The sequence below is a fragment of the Protobothrops mucrosquamatus genome, unplaced genomic scaffold (genome assembly GCF_001527695.2).
Source record: "Protobothrops mucrosquamatus isolate PMUCROS unplaced genomic scaffold, P.Mucros_1.0 scaffold154, whole genome shotgun sequence".
Classification (NCBI taxonomy): Eukaryota; Metazoa; Chordata; class Lepidosauria; order Squamata; family Viperidae; genus Protobothrops; species Protobothrops mucrosquamatus.
In genome coordinates, this window is record NW_015386518.1 from 345,837 (window position 1) to 356,851 (window position 11,015).

The window sequence follows — 11,015 nt, forward strand, 5'->3', positions numbered from 1 at the left end:
GCTACACTTACGGTGCAGCTCGGGGTCCAGCTTGCGAAGATTGGGGGGCACGGTGGTGATGAGGATTTTCACCGTGGCGTCCGCCGAGCTGATTTCGAAGCCCGTCTCGTTGGTGAGCATGGTCAGCACTGAGAGGTGGAAGAGGAAGTTAATTCACGAGATTATGGATCCCGTTATCTGGGAAAGGAGACCTCTCCCAGCCGGGCGGTCCGTAACTCTGCGGGAGCCGTCGCTTACCTTCCGCGGGGTCCTGGGTCCGGAGAGACTCCACCACCTTGTTCCCCAAAGCAGCAACGGCTTCTACTGCAGGAGAAGGCAGAGGTCAGTTTAGGAGGTTGTGGCTTCCCCCCCCCCAACCCCACCTTCCTCCCTTCCGTGCCGGCCAACACCTACATGTGGGCAAGATTTTGAGGATCACAACCAGATCCGCCACATTGTGGCCAGTCATCATGGTGCCTTTCTTGTATGAGCCCACCTGGCGGACTTCTTCAATTTGCTGGGAAGGGGGGAGAAAGAAAGAAAAAAGATGGGGGAAAATGGGATTTCGGGAAGGTCATTTGGGGGCTCAGTTGGTAAGCTCACAAGTCTGTGTGTTAAAAGCTGGTGAATACACCCTGTCCATCAAGGGCCAAGGATAAGAAAGCCGAAATTCACATAGGAACCGGATTATTGAGTTAATCTACTCTGGGTTTGCAGCAAAGCACAACTGGTGCAGTTTCCACACTGCTAAGCGGCAAAGAAAGGTCGCAATGAATCAAACAGGGTTTCCTGCCTGAGCAGGGGGTTAGACTAGAAGACCTCCACGGTCCCTGCCAATCTTGTTTTCTGTTATTCTGTTCAAACGTGGCCATGGTGTAAATGTAACTGCAGTGAAGTTATAACCTGGAACGCAAAGCAAGAAGCCCCACATAAAAATGTAACTATTCTTAATCTTTGGCCGGCTGAATGCTGGCTTGGTAAACACACCCATTCTCCACGCTCCTACTCACCACTTCAAACGTTCCTGGTGCCACAATCAAGTTGTCGATCACATTGTTGATCTTCGTGACCAGTGAAAGAATGGAGGCCTAATTTGGAAGAGGAGGGGGGAGAAAAAAAGAGCACTTAAAAGGCTTAATTCTCCACCTCTCGGCACGTTTAAAATAGGGAAATTAGACTTGTACTCAGATGTTAAGCTCCTGTCGCCGACTTTAACCCACATATTTTTATTTTGCCCTGGGAGGAACTTGGGGGCCCACCTGTTCAGCGGAGGTTGGAGCAAGATCCTGGTTTCTCTTCAACAGGGCTTCGCTGAAGGAGGTTTCGTCCGGAGCCGGCTTCACCCGAGGGAAAGCCATCTCGCACTGAAGGCAGAAAAATCCCATTAAGGAAGGTGATTTTTTTGGCCCCCCTGCCCACATCTCCTGCCTTTTAGAGCAAACGGTTCAGTTTGGGTTTTTAAAGTTTTCGAAAGTCAGCCACGAGACGTATTTGGGGAGGCAGCCAGACCCACTCACCACGTAGAAGTCGAAAGGGATGTGAGGGACAAAAGGTCGGAACCTGGAACAGAGGAAAGAAGAGAGGTGAGGACTCACACTTACCTCGCCCGATCCATGATGGATCATCTGTGCTGCCTTTCAAGATTTGGGGGGTGGGGGGTGGTGGAGAAGAATTTAAGATCTTCTGCACCAGGTTAATGTGAGAAGGGCGGGGTATAAATGAAATAAATAATAATAAAAATAAAAAATAATAATTAAGAGTCCCCTCCTATCTGCACAGATGGATGGGAAGAGAAGTCACGGGCCAATGTGCTAGGTGGGTTATCAAGTTGGACAGAACTGAAAAAAAATTACTGATTTTGGCTTTCCTGAATTGAATTTCCAGGAATTGAGTATTAGCAGGATCAGGCCTAGAGCCAGGTGCATCTGAGCAACACATGTGAAAGATATTTATATATATATATATGAGTCTATATAGGAGTCTTCTTCCTTGCACAGACTTCACTGGTGATCAAGAAGCAAGCAGGGCAGCTGAGCTGCAGCAGATCCCCCAGGCCTCCATCTCTCCCAAGGCCTACAAAAGGCCCCCCAGGGAACAGCAGAAAGGTAGGCAGACAATGTTAAGTTCCCTTAGCTGCAAAGCGTAGCAGAGTTTATACTTTAGAGTCACAAAGCATGCAAAGTTCTCTCCGTTGCTAGGTTTGCTGCTCTGGGTGCAGGCACCCCTTTGTTAAGCAACCCCCCCCCCACGTGGAATTTACCCGCTGCCAGGGCCTCCTCGAGACCCAAAGCGTCCGCCACGGCCACGGCCTCGGTCGCCCCTGGAAGAAATGGAGGGGAGTGGGAGTTAGCAAAAGTCCAGGCTGCGATTAGTTGTGTCTTCTGCGCATGGTTCACTTACGTAAAGGCTGGGGAAGCACTGCTGGGTGTTGGAGCTTAAGAGGGATTTTTGTATCATAATATAATTATACAATCAACCTGATAATCGCTCTGATCGTTACGTCATAATACAATCATAACGTGATCATCATCTTGATCATTATAACCATAATCATATAATCGTAACAATTACAGTCATACTATAATAATTATAATCATTTTGTTATTACTATTATCACTATCAATGATGTATCAATGTATCATTAACGTGATTATTGCTATTATTATTATGAATAGGAACCATATTATATTATTATAATTATTTATGAAGAATGTGAATAGGGAACCAGCCTCAGAGCCTCCAAGCGCCTCTCCTGCGCCGCAGATGGACTGCTCCTGTTTCTGGAGGCTCTACTTTCCCTCTTTTCCCCCCCCCCACCCGGGACTACAACTCCCATCAAGGCTCTCGCTCTCTCTCTCTCTCGGGGCGATGGGTGTTGTGATCCAGGCGCCGCCTCCCCTCCCGAGCGAAGCTAGGAGGCGGGGACGATGGGAGTTGTAGTCCGGCCGTACCCTTTTCTTCCTCCCCCTCCCTCCCCCCCCCGCACTTCCTCTCGTGCTTTTTCTTCCCCCGCCGAGGAAGGCCTCGATTTCTCCCCCTCCTCCTCCGGCCTCACCTCATGTCTCCGTCAGGGAAGGGACCGTCTCCGCTCCGGCTGAGGCGGGGAAAGCGATTCCCGGCGGCCGCGCTCGGAAGGGGGAGAAAAGCGTGAGGAGAAATCTGAAAGAAAAGCCACCCGGCCTGCTCCAGCACCCGCCGCTTCGCCCGCCTCGCAACAAGCCGCGCCGCGATTGGACGCGCGGCCCAGTAAGAAGGCTCGCTACGGGCTGCTCTGGCCGCTGGCCCGTTTCGGCCAATGGCGGGAGCGGGTTGGGTTTTTTCCCCGCCCTTCTCTGGAAAACCATTGGTCTTTCCGCCTGCCTGTCCCCGCTTCTGCAAACAAGGGGAAGGTAGCCAATGGGAAGGTGGCGAGCGGGAAGCGCAACCAATCCTAACAAGAGTCGTGGGCGGGAGGTTCCCGCCGTCGACGCACGCGCGGCGCGGGAAGCCTGTTCTTTCAAGTCCATTCAAAGAAGAGTTGAAAATGTTTAGTGCGCATGTGCTTTAGTTTTTCATAATAGGTCAAAAGAGGCCACTATCGTCCGAAAAGCAGAGTGGCGCAGCGGAAGCGTGCTGGGCCCATAACCCAGAGGTCGATGGATCGAAACCATCCTCTGCTAGCTAGTCTGATTTTTTTTTCTTTTCCCCCCCTAAATTCTCCAAAACAATTCAACATAAATTCAGAAAACCCCATGCACGTTTTTCTTTAGTCTTCCAATTAGGCGCTTGGCTTATTATTATTATCGCATTTAAGTCTGCGACTTTTGCATTCTGGGCGTCCCTGGGAATGATAGACCCGCAGCCAGACTGGGAAAACTGTTTCCATCATGGATGAGTTTCCTTTCCCCTTTTCTGCATCTGGGTTTCCTTTCTCGGGTCTTTCCACCAGCTCTGCCTTTTTCCACCCCGTCTGCGATTCCAAGTTTTTTTTTATTTTTATTTTAATGACTTATAAGTTTTCCTATGCATTGCGTTATAGGGTGTGCATTACATTGGCAAGCCTAATTGAGTTTAAAACAGATTATTATTATTTTTGTTTTATCTGGGAATTTAGTTGTGCAGAATCTGGGTTTAGGTGGTTGAATATTTTTTAAGAAACTCTGCTTTCCATGTAGCTGGAGAAAGAATCCAGTTTGAACTCAGAAGCTGGCTCAGTTTACCCATCCAGACGGGCTGCTTCTTTTTGCATGATCTCCTGTTGGTGCCTTGATTCTTAAACTAAAAAGCCATTCCTCTTTGTCTTCTTTTTTAATGTTTAATTTTTTCCCCCTTCTCTGGGTGAAATCAGTGCAGAGCAAAACGCCGTCCGGTAGAGGGCGCTTTTGTCCTTCCAGCCGTTTCTTAACCCTTCGGATTCTCCCCCCTTTGGTGCTCAATGGGCGGGGTGGATCCCCTCCCCAACCTGGGCTGATAACTTATGTTTTCCCTGTCAAAACCCTGGAAAAACTTGTTTTTATCTATCTATCTATCTATCTATCTATCTATCTATCTATCTATCTATCTATCTATCTATCTATCTATCTATCTATCATCTATCTATCCATCCATCCATCTATCTATCCATCTATATTTTTCTGTCTAATCTCTAATCTATCATATCTGGCTATCAGCTATCAGCTATCTATCATCTATTTGGCTTCTATCTTATCTATCACATCTATCATCTACCTACCTATTTATTTATTTATTACATTTATTTACCGCTCATCTCATACCCAATGAGTCTAGCATACAATCAGCATTTCTCAATCTTGGCAAGGTGAAAGGACTTCAACTCCCAGAATTCCCCTGCCAGCATATCTGGACTTCAATTCCCAGAATTCCCCACCCAGCGTGTCTGGATTTCAACCCCCCAAATTCTGGCTAGGGAATTCTGAGAGTTGAAGTCCACACACATCTTCAACTCTCAGAATTCCCTAGCCAAAATTTGGGGGGTTGAAATCCAGACAGTTATCAAGGTTAAGAAATAGTGGTTATCAAGGTTAATAGTGGTTATCAAGGTTATCAAGGTTAAATAGAAGTTATCAAGGTTAAGAAATAGTGGTTTAAACACGCTGTGTTCAATGGATTCATCCCTCCGCAAAGCACCAATGGAGAATTCCTAAATTCCCTTATTCCAGATCCTTTTGAAGGACGTTGCGGTGTTGAAGGAAAAGCAGAATTGTGTGTGTTTGCTAGGAACAAGCCGCAACTCTTGGGAAATGTGTTTACCACCCATCTGGGTCCATGGAAGTGTGCTGAGGCTGCTGTGTGTATTTACGCAGAAGTAAATTATTCATCTCATTAATTTCTGACTAGGGGTACATTTGAGCTGCAGCTGAAACTTAGCAGAATCCTGGAAGGTTTACGGGAAAATGTGAAAAAAAGAAGTTTAAAATTTATTTATTGTCTCATTTGATTTTTTTTCTTCTTTTGTCGATCAAATTGGGGAGCCTTTCAAATCCTGGAAAACTGAATCAGCCTTGATACTTTGATTACCTTTTCAAATAAGTCTTTTTTGCTAAAAATGTCAGCGGGATGCTGGATTAATGATCAACCATAATCCCCAATATAGCAAACTCCTTTAAAAAAAAAAAAAAAGGAATCCACTTAAATTACGTGCCCAGGATTTTATCACCTTTGTTTCCAGGCTGGTTGCAGAGGAAGAGAAAAATCAATTTCCTGCCTTGCAGCTTTTTATAAGAGAATTTGGAAACCCAACAAACAAACAAAAAAATGCTTTATAGAATTGTAAAGCGGGAAGGAAACCTAATGGGCATCTAGGCCATCCAGATGCAATGGGCAGAAAAAAACAGTTCAACACTCCTGAAATGGAGGAAGAACATTTTGGAATAAAATGCCATTTAAAATTTCAGAATATTTGAAAGCCTTGGGATGTCTCTGTCTGTCTGTCTATCTATTTGTCTATCATCTCTATCTATCTATCTATCTATCTATCTATCTATCTATCTATCTATCTATCTATCTATCTATCTATCTATCTATCTATCATCTATCTATCTATCTCAATATCTGTCTATCATCTACATCTATCGATCGTCTATCATCTATCGTCTATATCTATCAATCATCTATATATCTGTCTATCATTTACATCTATCAATCGTCTATCAATCATCTATCTATCTATCTATCTATCTATCTATCTATCTATCTATCTATCTATCTATCTATCTATGTCTATCTTTGGCAACAGATAGCTTTGGAAATGGGGTGTGCGTTGCAGAATGAATAAATTCATTGCATTGATAACCTTGTTTCCCCCCCCCCCCCAAAAAAAACAGCCAAGTTGCTTTCAAACAAAATCAATGGGGAGGGGAGAGAGGAGGAAGGAATTGACGTCGTTCCTCCCCCTCCAAAAAAAAATTAGAACCCCCCCCCCGGCACCTGGGAAACCAAGGTCAGCTGTCGGCCAGCGCTTGCCATGTGTCTCCCTAGATTTGTTGAGAGCAGCAAATGCGTTTTTAATCCGTGCCGGAGATTGCAGAGGAGAGAAATCGGACTGACTTTAGGGTGCCAATCCCAATCCAGAGGGTTGGGGGGTTTTTTTTTGAGGGGGGGAGGAGGAGATTCTCTGGGGGCTGAGCCTTGCCCACCTGATGACCCCCTTATTTCTGCCAGGGCTGGAGAGGAGGGACCTTCTGGGCAGGCAAGGGTTAAGCTGCCTGGCTGGTGAGATAGGAAAGCCCTTTGCTGACTCCATGGGAAGGAAAAGAGTCAAAAACGCTGGAGGCTTCACTCATTCCTGCCCCGTCTGAGCTTCGGGAGGGAGGGAGGGAAGGAAGGAGAAGGCGGGCGCTGGAGAACTTGCTGGGCTGGGGACCCCAGGGGATGCCTGGCACGGCCGCCAGATCGCTGGGCGGCTGCTGAAGCCACTTGGGGGGGATCCCTGGCTGTGCCGGAGAGGCAGATCCAGAAGGCAGTGAGTGGGGGGCTTCCCCCCCAATGCAGGGGAGCAGGCAAGTTTGGGTAGCACCTCTGGGTGAGCACCAGGTGCCCGGCTTGTCTCTGGACATGCCACCGCCCAGCTGGGGGCTTTGAGGGAGGAATCTGGGGAGGGGGAAGGCGAGGAATTAGAGTTGGGGTCTCCCTGGAGCCCCCTGCCCCCTTTGGAGCCAGAACTAGGAATCTGAGTCAGAGAAAGGTGGGAATCTTTGGAAGGAGCTTTGGGGATGAGGGCCACCGGGCTGTGGCCCATGGAGGTTGTGGTGCTGGCATGGGCGCTGTCTCAGTCGGGCCAGGCAGCCCGTGCCAACCTGACCCTGGCTGTGGTCCTGCCCCGGCACAACACGACGTACCCGTGGGCCTGGCCACGGGTGGGTCCGGCCGTTGAGTTGGCCATCCAGAAGCTCAACGCCCGGCCTGACCTCCTGCCGGACCACCAGGTGCAGATGATCTTCGGCAGCAGCGAGAACGCCCAAGGGGTCTGCTCGGACATCATGGCCCCGCTGGCCGCCGTGGACATCAAGCTGGCCCACAGCCCCCACGCCTTCCTGGGGCCGGGCTGCGTCTACGCCGCGGCTCCCGTGGGCCGCTACACCAGGCACTGGGGCTTGCCCCTGGTGACGGCGGCGGCCGAGGCCATCGGCTTCGGCAACAAGGGGGACGAGTATGCCCTGGTGACCCGCACGGGGCCCAGCCACGGCAAGCTGGGCGAGTTCGCGGTGAGCCTGAGCCAGCATTTCAACTGGACCAGCAGGGTCATGTTGCTCTACTGGAGTGACAACCTGGAGGAACGGCCGTGCTTCTTCGCCGTGGAGGGTCTCTACATGCAGCTGCCCTCCGTGCAGAACATGACCATCGAAGACGTGCCCTTCATGTCCACCAATTACACGGACCTGGTCCAGTACATCAAGCAGAAAGCGCGGAGTAAGTCGGACACGGCCCTGGGCCCTGGCCATGGGCAGGATATGTCCCCTGCTGGACCATGGGGGTGCTTCTTCGAGACGGGAGGTTTTTAAGAAGGGATTGGACGGGCCTTGGTGGGAAATGGGAGAGGAGTCTCCTGCCTGAGCAGGGGGTTGGACTAGAAGACCTCTAGAGGCCCTTCCAACTTGGTTGTTCTGTTATTCTGCTCTTTTTTTCTTGCTTGCTTCCTTGCTTCCCTCCTTTTTCATCACTGGGGGCTTTTAAGAAGAGACTGGACAGCCACTTGTCTGAAATGGGAGAGGGGTTTCCTGCCTGAGCAGGGGGTTGGACTAGAAGACCTCCAAGGTCCCTTCCAACTCGGTGGTTCTGTTATTCTGCTCTTCTTTTTTTCCTTCCTTCCTTCCTTTTTCTCCCTTTCCCTCTTCCTTCTTCCCTTTCCTTCCTTCCTTCCTTCTTTCTTTCTTTCTTTTTCTTTCTTTCTTTCCTTCCTTCCTTCCTGATTCACTTACCCACCATGTGATCCTCTTAACAACTGCCGTGATTTGCTTACCAACCGTGGCAAAAAGGCCGTAAGGTTAGGAGCGACTTGCTAGCAACGGCAGTTCTGTGAGCCTCTCTTAACAACCCCCTTGCTTAGCCATGGAAATTCTAGTCCTCATTGTGATCGTAATTCAAGGACTGCCTGTGTTAGGGAGGATTGAGCTAAAGCCCCGTGGGGGCCAGCTAAAATTTCAGGGGCGTGCACCCCCTTCCTTCCTTCCTCCTGAAACTTATTCTCCTTAGCCTGGTGTGAGTTTTGTCCTTGTCTGTGGGGTGGTTATTCCGGGCTCCGGCCTCTTTCTCAGGAATGTTCCCAGACGCTCAGACACCCCCCCCTCCTCAAAAGGGACTTGCGGAGCCCGTAAATTTAACCCGAGGAATATCCTACAGAGCTCCGTAAATATGCTGAGTTTTTTCTTTTTTCTTTTTGCAAAATATATATCGCAATTCCGATATCCTCCCAGCCTGAAACAGCTGGCGGGTGAGCCTCCTGGCAGGGAAAGCCAGGAAATAAATATAAATCAATTTATTAGCCCGGCCAGCCCCTGACAGAATGGGACCCCAGGCGTCTGCAGGGGTCCACCCAAAGGCCCCGCAGAGAGCTTTGGGGATGCGACCCTCCCAACTGCGTGCTGAGAAATATATGTGTGTGTGTGTGTGTGTGTGTGTGTGTAGGGACCAGGGGGTGTTGTAACCTGTCCACTTGAGAGGGATCTTTGGACTTTTTTTGCAGGGCTACCTGGGCTGAGGGCAACTTGTTTGAAAATGCAACTCCCGAATGGAGGAATTCTGGCCCTCCTAGCTCCGTTGCATGATTTTGTGTGTGTGTGTGGGGGGGGAAATTGCGTTTGTGTGTGTGTATGTGTGTGTATGAGCAGGCCTGTCGTGCGTAGTAAAGGTCTCCTGCCATTCTCCAACTCCTGCCCTTCGCCTTCGGCTGTTTCCTGCTGATTTTAAAAGCTTGGCCGAGAACAGATTTGTTGGCTAACAAGATCTTTAGGAAGGGAGGGTCCTCCGAGGTCATCTGTCCCACCCCTGCTCTATTCAATGCAAGAAGTCCTGACTAAGCCTCGGTTTCCTGATTTCCGAGGATGGATGTTGGATATGTGTGTGTGTGTGTATATGTGTGTGTGTATATATGTGTCTCTGTGTGTCTCTGTGTATATATGTGTGTGTGTGTGTGTGTGTGTGTGTGTGTACACAAATTTTAAACTTTGGGGGTGTGCCAGGAACAGTGCAAAATAAAAAATGCATAATTTTTTTTTGATTAAAAAAGTGGCTGAAGCCGTGCCAAGCTTTGAAATGGGCATCCTGGACTGGGAAACGGCCTGAGCCCCCCAGCCCAGGTTCGGGAGAAGGACTGAAAATGGCTTTTCCCCTATCTTGCAAGTCCGCAAAACAGGAAAAAGCTGGCTTGGGGAGGGGGGGAGGGGGGGCGGGCGTCTGCTGGGACCCTGCCTGGGGGGCAGAACGTGGCCCTTGACCTTGGTGGCTGCCGGTGGCGGGAAAGACGCTCGGCAGGAAAATAACAGGATGTCACTCGGCCCGAGGCCCAGCGAGCTGCGAAGGACGAAAGCCCAGCCTCACCTCTCTTTGCCCGGGTGTGCAATGGGCATAAAAGGGGTGCCCGCCTGGCCTGGTGCCTTTCCCCCTCTTTATGCGAACGGTGGTAGGGCTGCCAAGGATTGGGAGCAGTCCCGGGCTTGCCAGGACGCCTCAAACCATGATGGTCCCCAATGATGGTTAGTTGGTTAGGTCTGGGGTGCCAAATCCAAACGCATTTGATGGCTCCAGGTTGTTGTTTTTCTGCTGCGGAAGTTGGAAAGAGGTTCTGGATTCAAGACAGAGAGCAGAGAGATCTTTATTCCTTAGGGGATCTTGTGGCAGGGAGTTCCACTGTGCAAAGAAGCTTCCTTCTAGCTTCAGAGAGGTGAAACCGGTCCCCCCCTCCCCACCCAATCTGAATCCTGGTTATGTTTGTAAGATTAAAACCCACTCTGCTTTTCTGCTGGCATAAAGAAGAAGTCATCCTTGGACAAACCCTGAATGGTGGTTTCTTGCCGAGGCTCCAGCTTTTAAGGCTGCCCCTGGGGAAGGGCAAAGGTTTCCTTTTACAGGAAAAAAAATTGAATTTAATTTCATTTTGGGCTGGCTTTCTTTGACCTGCAGCAGGAACCACTTGTGGAGGCAAAAGGGAGCTTCTCCAAATGGCCTCCTTGGCACCGGCTGCGTTTTTCCTCCTCCTCCTCCTCCTCCTCCTCCTCCTCCTCCTCCTCCTCCGCCCCAGCCGGATTGTTTCTCCTCACTGCCCAGGGTTTTGCCAAGTGGGGGGTCCGGCTCTGCCTGGGCAAGGAGGGGGGGGCAGGTTGCTAGGTTTTTATCATGCCCGGCTGCTCGGCTGGCCGGCCCTCCCAACGGGGGAGGCAGGAGCTGCTTCCTTCCAAAGAATCAGCCCAAAGGATTTGTCAAGGCTGGCAAGCCCAGGGGAAGGGAAGAATGGAAGAAGAAAGGAAGAAAGAGGAAGGAAGGAAGGAAGGAAGGAAGGAAGGAAGGAAGGAAGGAAGGAAGGAAGGAAGGAAGGAAGGAAG

General features: G+C 49.8%; 2 protein-coding genes and 1 non-coding gene across 3 annotated transcripts in view; 2 read left to right on the forward strand and 1 right to left on the reverse strand.

Moving 5' to 3' along the window:
• ILF2 (interleukin enhancer binding factor 2) overlaps window positions 1-3,179 on the reverse strand; it is a 6,111-nt gene extending 2,932 nt beyond the window's left edge. The window contains exons 1-8 of the mRNA XM_015813398.1: window positions 3,035-3,179; window positions 2,240-2,299; window positions 1,497-1,539; window positions 1,239-1,343; window positions 990-1,067; window positions 394-496; window positions 238-303; window positions 12-128 (exon numbers count right to left, since the gene is read on the reverse strand). Coding sequence (XP_015668884.1) covers window positions 12-128; window positions 238-303; window positions 394-496; window positions 990-1,067; window positions 1,239-1,343; window positions 1,497-1,539; window positions 2,240-2,299; window positions 3,035-3,039 — 577 coding nt within the window. The 5' untranslated portion in view covers window positions 3,040-3,179. The remainder of the gene's footprint in view (window positions 1-11; window positions 129-237; window positions 304-393; window positions 497-989; window positions 1,068-1,238; window positions 1,344-1,496; window positions 1,540-2,239; window positions 2,300-3,034) is intronic.
• A 387-nt stretch (window positions 3,180-3,566) lies between these two features.
• TRNAM-CAU lies at window positions 3,567-3,638 on the forward strand. The gene has a single exon. It is a non-coding gene; the product is annotated as a tRNA-Met (tRNA).
• Window positions 3,639-7,190: 3,552 nt separating this feature from the next.
• Window positions 7,191-11,015, forward strand: part of NPR1 (natriuretic peptide receptor 1) — a 19,768-nt gene continuing 15,943 nt past the window's right edge. The window contains exon 1 of the mRNA XM_015813342.1: window positions 7,191-7,887. Coding sequence (XP_015668828.1) covers window positions 7,191-7,887 — 697 coding nt within the window. The remainder of the gene's footprint in view (window positions 7,888-11,015) is intronic.